The sequence below is a fragment of the Mustelus asterias genome, chromosome 2 (assembly GCF_964213995.1).
Source record: "Mustelus asterias chromosome 2, sMusAst1.hap1.1, whole genome shotgun sequence".
Lineage (NCBI taxonomy): Eukaryota > Metazoa > Chordata > Chondrichthyes > Carcharhiniformes > Triakidae > Mustelus > Mustelus asterias.
The window spans coordinates 56,714,992-56,730,466 of record NC_135802.1 but is presented as its reverse complement, the minus strand read 5'-3'; the positions used below and the strand labels follow the sequence as shown (position 1 = coordinate 56,730,466).

General features: G+C 41.7%; 1 protein-coding gene across 1 annotated transcript in view; it reads left to right on the top strand.

Annotated features, from left to right (window-relative positions):
• Window positions 1–15,475, top strand: part of dnah5l (dynein, axonemal, heavy chain 5 like) — a 327,807-nt gene that overhangs the window by 11,979 nt on the left and 300,353 nt on the right. Inside the window, exons 7-11 of the mRNA XM_078200347.1 lie at window positions 224–410; window positions 2,399–2,564; window positions 12,867–12,960; window positions 13,112–13,210; window positions 14,860–15,041. Of these exons, the coding sequence (XP_078056473.1) occupies window positions 224–410; window positions 2,399–2,564; window positions 12,867–12,960; window positions 13,112–13,210; window positions 14,860–15,041 (728 nt within the window). The remainder of the gene's footprint in view (window positions 1–223; window positions 411–2,398; window positions 2,565–12,866; window positions 12,961–13,111; window positions 13,211–14,859; window positions 15,042–15,475) is intronic.

Sequence of the window (15,475 nt, the reverse complement as noted above, 5' to 3'; positions counted from 1 at the left end):
AGCCAGGGTGAGGTTTGAGAATTCTGCCATTATCTCTATTTCTCTCTCCACGCCAGACTTGCTGAACAAGGCATTTCTGTTTTTATTTCAGGAAATTTTATTATAACTAAAAGAAAATACATACTATGACAATGAAAAGCTTTAATGCAGCAATTTTTATTTTGTATTTTACATGATATTAAATGAATACTATTAACTTTTTTGTTTTTTTACAAATGAACAGAATTGGGGATCTATTAAAGATGGCCTAAAGAATGCCCAGATTCAGGAGTTTCTTGAGTCCTTAGACAAATTTGTTGGCAATTTGTCTTCTGCCAGGAAAAATATGGAGCGGCGGGTAATTCTTCAGGAGACAGCCACAGGCTACAACCTTGACGATCTGCATGGCCCAGCAGACTACTTGGCTGCAGGTATCAAACATGTTTTACTCAGTACTGTTCTAGTTTTCAGTTTCCAATTCTATATTGATAACTGTATTAAGTTATACAGAAAAAAAGTTATGTATGAAACTTTAGTGAATGATTGATTTATCATCATTTACATTTCAACTTTCCTTGGGTTTTCCTGAAAATTCAAGGAATTTCAAGAGTTTTAACCCTTTGATGCCTGGGTTGCTTCAGTTCTGGATTAGGTGGATCTAATGTGATTCATCAGATCAGCATTATACGGGATCTCTGGCTCTATGGAACTGAATTTTGCAGTTAAGAAATTTGTCTAAGTGGGCTAGAATTTATGCTGATGTCAACCTAAATGGTCATTTTGTTTGGTTTAAATGTACAGCAAAGGGACTGAGCCTTCATGATTTGTAGGCACAAACAGAATGTTGGGATAAATTGGTTTTAGTTAAGTGGACAAAACTGTACAAAATAACATGGTTTTATGTTTAGTGCCTGCAAAGGACAACAAAGAAATCGTTGAGAAATTGAAACGTACACTTTCAAACAAATAATTTTCCTTTATTTTTGGAGAAGTATTATTACAGGCATGTGGAATAACGCAGCATCATTGGCAAACCAATATTGTATCCATTATGTAGAGTGTAAAATGTAGCTATATACTATCATAATTAATCCTTATGTGGTAGCCTTCCATCCATTGCCACCGCCTACACTTACCACTGCCTCAGAAAAGAAGCTAGCAAAATCAAGGACACCACATACCTTGGACATACTCTCTTCCACCTTCTTCCATTGGGAAAAAGATACAAAAGTCTGAGGTCATGTACCAACTGACTCAAGAACAGTTTCTTCCCTGCTGCCATCAGGCTTTTGAATGGATCTGCCTTATATTAAGCTGATCTTTCTCTACACCCTATCTGTAACTGCAACACTATATTCTGCACCTTTTCCTTTCCTTCACCCCTATGTACTCTAATGAATGGTATATTTTGTCTGTATAAGTGTTTAAGTGTTACAAGTCAGGTTGGATACTTCAAAGTGTTCTATGAAGCTTACCTGACCTGCAATGTTTTGGCTAGGATGAGCATGAGGGGTTTCACTTCAGGTGTGATTCAACTGACCCACAAGGAGCTTTAATCAAAAAACAAAGTTCAATTAAGAATATTGTCGACATGTATAGTAAGATAATTAGCAAGAACTTTTAACAATTACAAACAAGGAACAACAACCACAATAATGTATAACTCTTAAGGAAATATCTCTAACGTGTTCCAACCAAAGCCAACATCCAATACACAAAATCCTCCAAATAGACACAATACAGCATGGGTTAATGCCCACTTGTTACATGAATCCAGCCTCCTGGGTTGAATGCTGAAAATCCCTTGTGAAGAAACTCAGAAGAGGTTGTAGTTGAATCCATTTCCCAAAACACAGCTTCTTTAAGGCAGGATGGCAGTAAGCCTCTCCTTCAGCTAACTGACAGTAATTTCAGAACCAAAACCAAACAAAAATAAGAACAGGGAGAGAAAGAGACTGCTTCTTAACTTGCTGCTAAACTGCTTCAAAAATATTCCCCAAAACAAAACTGAAAACCCAAAGGAAAAAACCCCTATCACCTGACTACCACAAACAAAACTGAAAGCCCTATCACCTGACTTCCACAGCTTAGCTCCACCCCATGACATCACTGAAGCTGTAAGCTGCATGGTTTAAAAAAACTTTCTTAAAGGTACACTCACATGACAACGCACACAAGAAACAATATTGTTCACTGTGTGCTAATGCATGTGGCAATAATAAATCAAATCAAATCTAAATCTATTATTTGCTTTTGGACTTTATATGTTTTCTTATGTAATGCATAGTTAATGGAACTACTTCAGGTTCATAACAGTTGCTGCTCTGTTATTTCCAAATTGAATTGAGAGGTCTTTAATCATTTTGTGTTGATACTAAAATTCCTGAAATAAATTTAATTAAATTGAAATTGCTTCTAGCTGCTAACACTGAATTTGTGGAACAACTTGAGGGAGTCCTGATGTCATGGACTAAACAAATTGAACAAGTCTTGGCTGAAAGTGAACAGATGAGAAAGGAAGCTGATGATATTGGTCCCTGTGCAGAACTGGACTACTGGAAGACTAGAATGGCAAAGTTTAATAGGTACATTTTAGTTTCAGTTAATTCTGTTATTCAGTCAACTATTACTACTAAGTGCATCGCATTTGATAAATGCCGAACTGTTCCAATCCCAGAAGGGAAACTTGAAACAACTGCCCTCACGTTTGTGTTTGCAACATATGAGAAGAGCTTTTGAAATCTAGAAATGTCCCTGATTACTTGTGATGATTTTATAGTACAGTAAATGTTTATTAAGGATTAGGAAGAAGCAACAAAATAAAGTAGAATTATACTTCAAAGACTTCACACTGTGCCAATACTTTAAAAGAGTTTGACAAAATCTTACCTTAACTATCTTCAGAGCTAACCATCCCCATCAGTTCAGCAACACGTTATAGACTTTAAGATCTATAAAAGTCCAGTAGGTTTTACCACGCTTTGCCCTTAATTCTCCCTTGGGGTGTCCTCTGTGGTTAACAGCAATTGGCTTCTTGGATCTGACTTTGTTCAAACTGCTTGCTAGACTCTGTAACTGCCTAGGTTATATTGTACTGCTTGATAGATATCCCAGAAATTTGTGTTCATTTACCTGAACGAAACAATGAAGTCCCTATTATCTCAGTAGTTTATTATTTTTGCTTGAAGTGCGTCCTCTAGTAGAAAATCAATTTAAATGCCTGTTCAGAGAATTAATGTTTTCACTAGTGAATTCAAAAACCTTTTATAAGATCCAGCAGGCAGTGCATACAATCAGTGCACCTTCAAGAAGTCAAACTCAAAGAGGTTTCATATAGAAAATGTCCTCTGCGATCTTGTTTTTATTTTCCAGTTCAGGCAAGTTATTTTTGTGGTCTTGAGATCTGTCAGTCCCTTTCTTATAGATAATTATTCAGTTTTCCAACCAAAATTCCACAATTTCTATGGAGCACGAAAGTTGCTAATCAAAATTTCTGTAATGGCAAATGCAGACTTGTTGTCCAATCGCTTAAGAATTTGTAATAGTTCCATGTTTTAAGGGATCATGGAGTTGGGGTAATATTAGCATTGGTGGAGAGGATTGATTAATAGACAGGAAGCAGAGGGCATGGACAAATTGAGTATATTCAAGTTGGCAGACTGTGACTGATGAAGTGACGCCAGGAGTCTCAGCTATTTACATTCTATACTAATGACTTAGATGAAGAGACAGAGAGTAAGATCCTAGTTTGCTAATGATTCAAAACTAGGTAAGCATGAGGACACAGTTGTAAAGAGATACAAACAGGTTAAGTGGGTGGGCAACAATGTGACAGATAGACTATAATATGGGCAAGTGTGAGATTATTTAATTTGGTAGCAGTGGAAGGAGCTGCCATGGTATTATTGAATGGTGAAGCAGATTTGAGAGGCTCTGCAGTCTACTCCTGCTCCAATTGCTTTTGTATATTCTTCTGAGTCCTTTGCAGTAGAACACGGAATCATAGAATCCTAGAATCCCAACAGTACAGAAGGAGGCCATTCGGCCAATCAAGTCTGTACCAACCACAAACCCACCCAGGCTCTAGTCCCATAACCCCACATATTTACCCTGCTAATCCCCCTGACATGAGGGTCAATCTAGCATGGCCAATCAACCTAACCCGCACATCTTTGGACTGTGGGAGGAAACCCAGAGCACCCGGAGGAAACCCACGCAGACACGGGGAGAATGTACAAACTCCACACAGACGGTGACCTGAGGCTGGAATTGAACCTGGGTCCTTGCTGCTGTGAGGCAGCATTGCTAACCACTGCGCCGCCCATGTCTGTGATCTGCTGTCATGTAAGCTGGCAAGCAAGCTATCATTTCTACCTGGCCTGGTTGAAGCACACCGATGCCTGCCTGGATAACTCACCATATGCTGATCCTAAGTCGGTAGTTATTTGTTGATAAAGGGCCGGTCATTTAAAACTGAGATGCATAGAAATTCCTTCTCGCAGAGAGTGTTGAATCACTGGAATTTTCTGCCCCAAAGGGTAGTGGAAGCTGGATCATTAGAAATAGTTAAAGTGGAGGTGGATAAATATTTGCTAGTTCGAGGAATAGAAGGCAAAGGGGAAATGGCACAGAAAAGGAGTTGAGGCCGGCATAGATCAGCCATGATTGTATTGAATGGTGGGGCAGGCCTGAAAGGTCTGGTGGCCTACTCCTGCTTCTATTTCTTGTGCTTTTGTGTTGTGTTATCTCCCAAGGTACATGCAATACAATATCTAAGCTATTGTCTGCGAGTGTGCAAACAAGTGAAAGGACCTCCTCATTAAGGTTGTGCTATAGCTCTCTCTCTTCTTTCTTTGGTTGCTGTAGCTGCATAGATGACATTTCCTGGGTGTCTGATAGCACAAGACCAGTCATGAAAGGGTGTGCTGAGGCAAAGTGAATGGAGTGGGAAGCAGGAGGTCCGTGGACACACCATCGTCAGCATGCACATCATGCCAAATAGTAGAATGAGGGTGAACTGCAAGTCTGGACCGCACAGGAACATACCCTCATCCTCAATGTTCTCAGAAGGATCAGATACCATGGGATCCTTTCCAACCATGATATATAGAACTATATATATAGTTCTAGGATTCTATGATTCCGTGTTCTACTGCAAAGGACTCAGAAGTTTTTTGAGGAGGTGACAAAAACGATTGACGAGGGAAGGGCCTTGGATGTCGTCTATATGGATTTTTGTAAAGTGTTTGACAAGGTCCCTCATGGCAGGCTGGTGCAAAAGGTTAAATCTCACGGGATAAAAGGTGAGCTAGCTAGATGGGTGGAGAACTGGCTTAGCCATAGAAGACAGAGGGTAACAGTGGAGGGGTCTTTTTCCAGTTGGAGGTCTGTGACTAGTGGTGTTCATGATATGGAGATGCCGGCGTTGGACTGGGGTAAACACAGTAAGAAGTTTGACAACACCAGGTTAAAGTCCAACTAGTGGTGTTCCGCAGGGCTCTGTACTGGGACCTCTGCTGTTTGGATAGGATTTATAGTTATTTGGAGAGTAATGAATTGATAGGTGATAGTCAGCATGGTTTTGTGGCAGGTAGGTCGTGCCTTACTAACCTTATTGAGTTTTTTGAGAAAGTGACCAAGGAGGTGGATGGGGGCAAGGCAGTGGACGTGGTATATATGGATTTTAGTAAGGCGTTTGATAAGGTTCACCATGGTAGGCTTCTGCAGAAAATGCAGATGTATGGGATTGGGGGTGATCTAGGAAATTGGATCAGGAATTGGCTAGCGGATAGGAAACAGAGGGTGGTGGTTGATAGTAAATATTCATCATGGAGTGCGGTTACAAGTGGTGTACCTCAGGGATCTGTTTTGGGGCCACTGCTGTTTGTAATATTTATTAATGATCTGGATGAGGGTATAGTTGGGTGGATTAGCAAATTTGCTGATGACACCAAAGTCGGTGGTGTGGTAGACAGTGAGGAAGGGTGTCGTAGTTTGCAGGAAGACTTAGACAGGTTGCAAAGTTGGGCCGAGAGGTGGCGGATGGAGTTTAATGCGGAGAAGTGTGAGGTAATTCACTTTGGTAGGAATAACAGATGTGTTGAGTATAGGGCTAACGGGAGGACTTTGAATAGCGTGGAGGAGCAGAGGGATCTAGGTGTATGTGTGCATAGATCCCTGAAAGTTGGGAATCAAGTAGATAAGGTTGTTAAGAAGGCATATGGTGTCTTGGCGTTTATTGGTAGGGGGATTGAATTTAGGAGTCGTAGCGTTATGTTGCAACTGTACACAACTCTGGTGCGGCCGCACTTGGAGTACTGTGTGCAGTTCTGGTCCCCACATTACAGGAAGGATGTGGAGGCTTTGGAGAGGGTGCAGAGGAGGTTTACCAGGATGTTGCCTGGTATGGAGGGGAGATCCTATGAGGAGAGGCTGAGGGATTTGGGATTGTTTTCGCTGGAAAGGCGGCGGCTAAGAGGGGATCTTATTGAAACATATAAGATGATTAGAGGTTTAGATAGGGTGGATAGTGATAGCCTTTTTCCTCTGATGGAGAAATCCAGCACGAGGGGGCATGGCTTTAAATTGAGGGGGGGTAGTTATAGAACCGATGTCAGGGGTAGGTTCTTTACCCAGAGGGTGGTGAGGGATTGGAATGCCCTGCCAGCATCAGTAGTAAATGCGCCTAGTTTGGGGGCGTTTAAGAGATCCGTAGATAGGTTCATGGACGAAAAGAAATTGGTTTAGGTTGGAGGGTCACAGTTTTTTTTTTAACTGGTCGGTGCAACATCGTGGGCCGAAGGGCCTGTTCTGCGCTGTAATGTTCTATGTTCTATGTTCTATGTTTGTGAGATTTATAAATGATTTGGAGGAAGATGTAGCTGGTGTGATCAGTAAGTTTGCGGACGACACAAAGATTGCTGGAGTTGCGGATAGTGATGAACATTGTCAGAGAATACAGCAGGATATAGATAGGCTGGAGCATTGGGCGGAGAAATGGCAGATGGAATTTAATCCAGATCAATGCAAAGTGATGCATTTCGGTAGATCTAATGTAAGGGGGAGCTATACAATAAATGGCAGAACCATCAGGAGTATAGACACACAGAGGGACCTGGGTGTACAAGTCCACAGATCCTTAAAGGTGGCAGCACAGGTGGAGAGGGTGGTCAAGAAGGCATATGGCATGCTTGCCTTTATTGGACGGGGCATAGAATATAAAATTTGGCATATGATGTTGCAGCTGTATAGAACGTTGGTTAGGCCACATTTGGAACACTGCATCCAGTTCTGGTCGCCACACTACCAGAAGGACGTGGAGGCTTTGGAGAGAGTGCAGAGGAGGTTTACCAGGATGTTGCCTGGTATGGAGGGTCTCAGTTATGAGGAGAGATTGGGTAAACTGGGGTTGTTCTCCCTGGAAAGACGGAGGATGAGGGGCGACCTAATAGAGGTGTATAAAATTATGAAGGGCATAGATAGGGTGAACAGTGGGAAGCTTTTTCCCAGGTCGGAGGTGATGAACACGAGGGGTCACCGGTTCAAGGTGAGGGGGGCAAGGTTCAACACAGATGTCAGGGGGACGTATTTTACACAGAGGATGGTGGGGGCCTGGAATGCACTGCCAAGCAAGGTGATTGAGGTGGACACACTGGGATCATTTAAGACTTATCTAGATAGCCACATGAACAGACTGGGAATAGAGGGATACAAACGAATGGTCTAGTTGGGCATATGAGCGGCGCAGGCTTGGAGAGCCGAAGGGCCTGTTTCTGTGCTGTATTGTTCTTTGTTCTTGTTCTTTTATTGTCTCTGTGGCAAATACAGATAATATTGCTCTCTGCCAGATCAGCTCTGCTCCACTCTGTTGAATGCCATTTAACCTGCAATGTTAGTGATTGTGTAGCGCAGTGTTTGGGTGATCTTCCTTCCATAACTGAATAACTGGAGGTATTTGGTGTGAGGCTGACAGCATTGGTAGGTATGTGGGGGAGAGGTGGAATATCTAGATGTCAGGTATGAGCCCCGAGTACCAGGGAGTGCTGGTGAGCCAGTGATGGGGATATGGTTCATTGAGCAGTGTGAGAGGTTGGTGATGTGTTGGGTAGGAGATGTCATTTGGAGGTGTATTCACTCATGTTTACTACTTGTGCGAGTTCATCAGACTTCTGGTGTCGCTTCCGCCAGGTTCTTAGGTCTGGATGCCAGGAATTGACCATCTTTCCTCCACGGAACCACAGCATCTCTCCTGCCCACCTCCACCATTCATGCCTCCACTGCTGTATACATCATCCTGGAAACCTTTGTCTCCCCTGGTGTTCAATTTTCCATCATTTAAATTCCACTAATATTAATCAGTCTGCATTTAAGAAGAGCAGGCTGGCTGCATCACATGTTATCTGAACAACAGTGTTCAGCCCCTTCCTATGCATAGAGGCAGCTGGTAATGTGAACAGGAAAGAAATAGCGTGAGACTCACTGAGCAGATGAGGTGGGTGTACCACCTTGATTGGAACCATTGCAGTTAGATCATGAATGGTAAAACATGTGCCCATAAAGAGGGGCACATGTATTTCTAGAACCTTTAAGAAAGTTTTTTTTTAAAAATCATGATTTCTGAAGTTTTCACAACTTCAGTGATGTCATTATTGTTCCCGGCTTGACTGGAGCTGTCCTTTTATTGCTTCTTCAGTGGCTTAAATGGGGTTGTTTGTGTTTACTCTGGGATTAGTTTTACAATCCAGCATTGTTAGGAGGATGGTCATGTGTTTTTGGACCTTTTTTCAATGAGTGTAAGGTTTCATTTTCTGTTTGGCTGTAGTTAGAGCTGAAGTTTTACAAGGGACAACAAGCTAAAAAGAAGTGTTATCCCTCTCTCCCTGTTGTTTTGGCTATCTGAAAGAAAGGTCTTACCACCCTGCAGTAAAGATTCTGCAGTTGGTAGCTTGACCAGAGAGTCTCTCCCTGGGGTTCTGAGAAGCTGTTTTGTCTTCAACTTGTTCTGAGTGAATCCAGAGGACTGCAGATTTCAACCAAAGGACTCAATTTCCAGTTTCATGTGAGCATTAGTCTTTGCTGTGTTGAACTTGTTTAAAGGGTTTTTCTTATGGAAGGTTTTGGTTTTGATTGGAACAGATTAGATATATTTGTTAAGGGTTATACATGATAATGGTTGTTCTGTTTCTTGTTTGTAATTGATAAAAGTTCTTGCTAATTTTCTTACTGTACATGTTAACTATATTTTTAAATAAACTTTGTTTGATAAAAGCTCCCTGGTGGTTCATTGGAATCATACCTGAAGTGAACCATCTCATGCTTATCCTAGCTAAATTCAAGATGCAAAACTTAAGATCCAGTTTGGCTCCCTAGTACACTTTGGAGTTTCTGACCTGAACCTTAACACAGGATAACTGGTTACAGGTGAAATTATTACATGTAATACCCAAGCATAAATATCCAATTAATCAGAATTAATATTACCTACTAGGAAGTTATATTTAATTCTTGTTTAATTAATTTATTAGCCTTGTTAATATCCCACACACTTGGGAACCAATATTTTGGAACCAATAAGCAATACTTATATAGGGTCAGCAGTAGGCCATTCAGCCCCCTCAAGTCTGTTCCACCATTCAGCTAGTACACAACGGACCAGTACCTCCACCCTTTGCACCCAACTTTGTTCCATATCGCTCAACATCTTTACCTAACAAAAATCTATTGATCACCATTTTGTTTATTTTAATTGATATATTACCATAGTTTTTTAGCTAATGGGAGTTCCAGATTTCTACTTAGTGCTTCCTAATTTCACTCTTATACGGCTGACCTCATGCTTCCCTGAATGAACTCCACCTGCTGTGGTTCACCCCACTCACTTATTCTATATCCCCTTGTAATCACCTTCTCCAATCCATACTACTACTGTGCTTCCTAACTCAATATCATTAGTAAACATGAATGTACAGCTCTCTAATTCTTCATGTAGTTCATTAAGATATGGTGTAAAGATGAGGCCCAACTATTTGTTGCACTGGCATTTTTTTCCTTTTCCTCCACTATGAAAACAGAAGCAAATTTTTTTATCATCCATTATTGGCTTGTCTGCATCAGTTTTTAATGTACCCACCTTCCCCTTTACCTTACTCTATCTCTAAATGTTTACATAAAAAGATTTGCTGTTATCTTTGACATCCCTTTCAAGTTAATTTTATGTATTCCCATTTTACATTCATTACTTCCTTTGTAAACTGTTGTTTTTTTATGACTCTCACAGTCTGTTGGATTTCCAGTTTTTGTGTATTTGTGTAAGCCATTTCTTTTCGCTTAATATTTGCTGACCTGGGTTTCTTAACTCCACAAATGGATCCTTTACCTTTTATGTGTAAGTGCTGGTTTTATATCATGCTAAATATTTCTTTGAATGCTTCTCACTGTTTGTCTGTAGGTTTCCCCTATTATCAGTTAAGCCCAATTTACTGTGATAATTTCTTCCTCAATCCTTTGAAGTTTGCCTTAATCAAATTTAAAATCTTTGTTTGTGATTCAAAGCTAATATCCAATTCAATCATATTATGGTCACTATTTGAAAGACTGGCTGCCTTGCCATTTGATTCTGGTTTGTTATGCATTACAAAATCTAGTATGGCCTGATCCCTTGTTGGTTTTAAAGCATATTATTCGAGAAAGCTGTCCTGAATACATTCTAGAAATTCATTGCCTTTATTACTTGAGCTATTTTGCTTCACCCAGTCTTGTGTGAAAATTAAAATATCCCATTATTAACCACTTTATTGTTTCCCTGATCTCCATCTGTATACACCTCCTCCAATATTACGATGAGATTGATCATCAGCATCTATGCTGCTCTTTAACCCTTGCTGTACTTTCACCACTGCTCAAACACCCGAACTGAAATCCTCTTTATTCTACTGCATTAATTGTGTCCTTTATCTATATTGCGACTCTAGCTTCCTTGTCCAATCTTCCTGTCCTTTCTAAAGATCCTCTATCGTGGAATATTTAGTTCCCAATCATGCTCAGACCATAATCAGGTCTCTACAATGGTTACTACATAATACCCTTTTAGCTGAATGTGCAACTAACACAGTTGTTTTATTACTTTTGCCACTGAGGTGGGTGGCGAGGGTGGCAGAGGTAATGTTTTCACCCCTGTTTGTTAGTCTATTTGCCTGCAAACAATATATTTCAAAAAATTATGGGCATATTTCAACAAACATTTGTACACAAATAGGTTATCACCCAAAGACGAACTGTTTGGTGTTTGATGATGCAAATCCAGATCATTGAATTTTTTAAAGGATGCACTAACATGGTGGGAGATTTAGTTAACTGACTTTTGCTTAGGCTGTTATGTTTGTTTTAATTAGAATGTTGTTGGTTGTTTCAGAATTTTGCAGCTTGTCTCAGCTGCTGTTATAGAACTTATCACAGAGGGTAAAGCAGAGTTTTTAGAACAGGTAGTTGGGTATGGATTGGCCTGAAGCCTCCTCAGTGAGATGGAAACTCCTAAGAAAAAGATATATTTTTTCAGTTTTTTGGTTACAGAGCATCAACCAGGTATCAAAAAGCCTCAAGGAAAAACTTTGTAATGGTAATAATGTTGTGTTAACAAAGTGTAGCAGAGATATTGCTCTACGGTGTGCCCTCTTCATGTGCTATAGTTATATTCTGCATTCAATCATCTGTCCAAATCTTAGACCCCAAAAATCCATGGGTTTCAATTCCAGTTTAACAGCTAACATGTTGGGATGCAACTGAGTCTCCGGCATTTACCAGTGGTTTTCACCAGTTTTAAGATGGAAGGCTGGCTGAGCCATAAGAAATTCAAGGTCTTAATATCACAAAATCCCTTTATGGAGAATCTCTGGACCCTATTTTACCATTTTGATTCTAAGTGCCGGGTGGACTTGAAACTGGGAGTGTTTCAGATCCGACTTTTAGACCCATTCTGAGGTGCCCTCATACACACTCTGCCTGAAAAAATATCAGCGATTCTGAATCGCACTGCACAAATCTGTGGGCGGAGCTTAACGAGCAGCTCCGATTGGCACCTCCAACTGCGCTGATAGAAAGGTGCTCCCCTGCCACATCACTCCCGGGCTGGATAATGCCTCCCCCTGGTCCCCACAGACATTGCCCCACCCTCTCAACATTACTGACCCCCTTATCTCCCCACCCCCCCACCACCCAGACTGATCATGGGCTCCTACCCCCCTTCTCCTCCACTGATCTCAGGCAAAATGGCAGCAGGCCCCCTTCCCCCCCCCCCCCAGTGATCTCAGGCAGAGTGGCAGCAGAACCCCCTTCCCCTCCACTGATCTCAGGCAGAGTGACAGCAGACCCCTCTTCCCCCCTGCCCCCCCACCGATCTCAAGCAGAGAGCCGTCGGATGCTAGGTACTTACCTCCTCACTGACTGGAGCACCCGAATTGGACTTCTATGGAGCATGTCTGTTTCACGCCGACTCTGGATGGGTGAATGCGGTGGTAAAGGGGGAGTGCCGGTAAAGTTGGACGTGCAGCCCATTAAGTCAACTTAAATGCATGCAAATGCATTTAAATGGCCGTCTCGCCTGTTTCGGATGCGGTCTTGATTGCAACCATTTTCGGGTCTTGGTAAAGGGGGAACCGGCGTGGAAGCAGGCGTGGATCGCGCTACTCGCCTCACGCCTGACTTTACCTAGTTTTCATGCCCGAAAACGGGCACAATGCGAAGGTAAAATCGGGCTCACTTTCCCAAACTATTTTGCCAACCCACACAGTTTTGCAATGCCATCAAGCTAAGACTTTGCTAAGATTCATGCAATTGAATTCAAATTTTTGAATTTGTATCTTTCAGCATCTTTATTTTTTTTCTTATTTTAGCCTCCTTGATCAGGTTAAGAGCCCTCATGTGAGAAGAGTGGTAGGCATTCTTCAAGTTGCAAAATCCAGGACATTGAAACATTGGAGAAAACTGGTAACTTTTCACCTTTCAGACTGAGTTTCCGCAAAAATGTTGTACACATTTTTAGAAACAGTATACAGTAAATATTAGTATGTTATTCAGTAATGTATTGCTTATAGACCTCAATTCCTTGTAGTAATTTTTAATTTTTAATTTTTCATAGGACAGCAATATTACAGATGCAGCCAATGAAGCTAAAGATAATGTAAAGTATCTGTACACACTGGACAAATTCTTTGGGCCTCTTGCAAAGTGTACACCTGTAAGTTGAAAATTCTATTTAATTATACTCCAGTGTAACATCGAGCCATAGGGCGAAATCTTGACCCCCCCGCCCCCCCCCCCGCCCCCCCCCGCCGCCCCCCCCAACACACTCCGTATGTGAAATCACCGGCAGGGACTCAAAATCCGGGAAAACCTGGAAATTGTGGGTCTTGCCAGCAAGATTGCGATTTCTGATTTTTGCCATCCCTCACTGGTGATGTAATGAAGTTCACACCCATAATGGGCAAGAAGGTGATTACATCCATTTTACTAAGTTTAAATATAATTAAACACCCCCCTCCCCCATTGCCAGATCTTCCTCCCCATCACCAAATTTTCGTGAACCTGTTATAGGGATCTCCCCAGAGTCGTAAAGGTCAGTATTGCCACCACCTCGGGAGATGGACATGGCCAGATATTGCCCTAGCAATAGCCCCTGCCAACCTGTGCCAGAGTGCAGTGCCGGGGTGGTTGCTAGGGGGAGGTCCCCCTGCCTTTCCCTCTTCCATACTTTATGGGAGGGACTTTCCGGCTGCTCTCACCCCAAAACTGAAAAATCCCACCCGAGGTCAACGGATCTTTGCATGGCCGCATTTGGAGTATTGTGTACAATTCTGGTCGCCACACTACTGGAAAGGGTGCATTGGAAAGGGTGCAGAAGAGATTTACCAGGATGTTGCCTGGTTTGGAGGATATGGATTATGAAGTAAGGTTGAACAAACTTGGATTGTTTTCATGGGAGCTTCGGAGGATGAGGGGGGGCCTGATAAGTGTTAAAAGATTATGACAGGCTTGGATAGAGTGGAGAGTCAGAGTCTTTTTCCCAGGGTCGAAGGGTCAATTACTCAGGGGCATAGGTTGAGAGTGAGAGGGGAAAAGTTTAAAAGAGATGTAAGGGGCAAGTTTTTTACACAGAGGGTGGTGAATGCCTGGAATGTGCTGCCGGAGGAGGTGGTGGAACTGGATTCTATAACAACGTTCAAGAGGCATCTGGATAGATACATGAATAGGCAGGGAATAGGGGGATATGGACCACGTAGAGGCAAGAAAATATTAGGTTAGAGAGGCATCTGGGTCGGCACAGACTTGTGGGCCAAAGGACCTGTTCCTGTACTGTACTGTTCTTTGAAATTCCTTTCCCTCCTTTCCCTTTATTCTGACATTTTAATTGATATTTGGTTAATTAAAGTCCCTTAGTATCATCACTTTATAGTTTTTACACATCTCTGTGATTTCCCTGCAGATTATCTCCTCTGCATCTCTCTCATTACTTGGAGACCTATAGAATACCCCCATTATCATAATCGTATCCCTTTTTCTTCCCAATTGTAATCAAATGGATTCTGTCCTTGCACCATCAAGGACATCCATTTTTTCCAACATGACAGTCCCTTCCCTAGTCAGTACTGCCCACCACCTCCCTTTTTTCCTTCCCTATCTTTTCCAAAAACTTTGCATCCTTCAGTATTGAGCGTCCGGTCCTCATCATTTCCAAGCCATATTTCCGTTATTGCCGCAACATCATATTTTCACGTGGCTATTTGCACTTGTAACTCACCAATGTTATTTACTGCATTTACACACATGATGTGTGAAATTTGAAAAATATACATATTAATTATTCTTTACAATTGATTATTCTTTCAGGTCGCCATGGTCGAACATATTCCCAATTTGATGAACAGCATTCGGATGATCCACAGCATCTCAAAGTATTACAACACATCCGAGCATATGACCTCTCTTTTTGTCAAGGTTACCAATCAGATGATTACCACATGTAAGAGATACCTCTGTCAGAATGTTGAGAAAATCTGGGACCAAGACAGGTAACTATGTTGTTTACCTTTGCAGAGCACAGATGTTTCTTACTGTACAATTCTGTTTTAAGCAAATTGGAATGTCAGCAATGAGATTTTGAGAACTGCCACAATCAGATACAAAGTGAACCTCCTGCTCTGCTGCAACATTGTTTAACCCAACCTCAGAAAATTACCTACTCATGCATCTGTGCAAGATTGCTCATTTCTAACAACAACCACCCTTGTGGCCTTTACCAGAACTTGACTGTTTTTGCTCAGGAGCAGTGAGGAATTGTGACCCCATGCCCCAATCGGAAATTGGTTTCTTACTGCCAGATGTTATCGAATAACTAATGTGTCCTGAGGAAGCAGATTCAATGCACCCACTTTGAGTTCCTGAACTCACCTTCCTGGTGAGTTCAGAGGGGTCGAATGCCCGTATAAACTTCCAGATACAGATA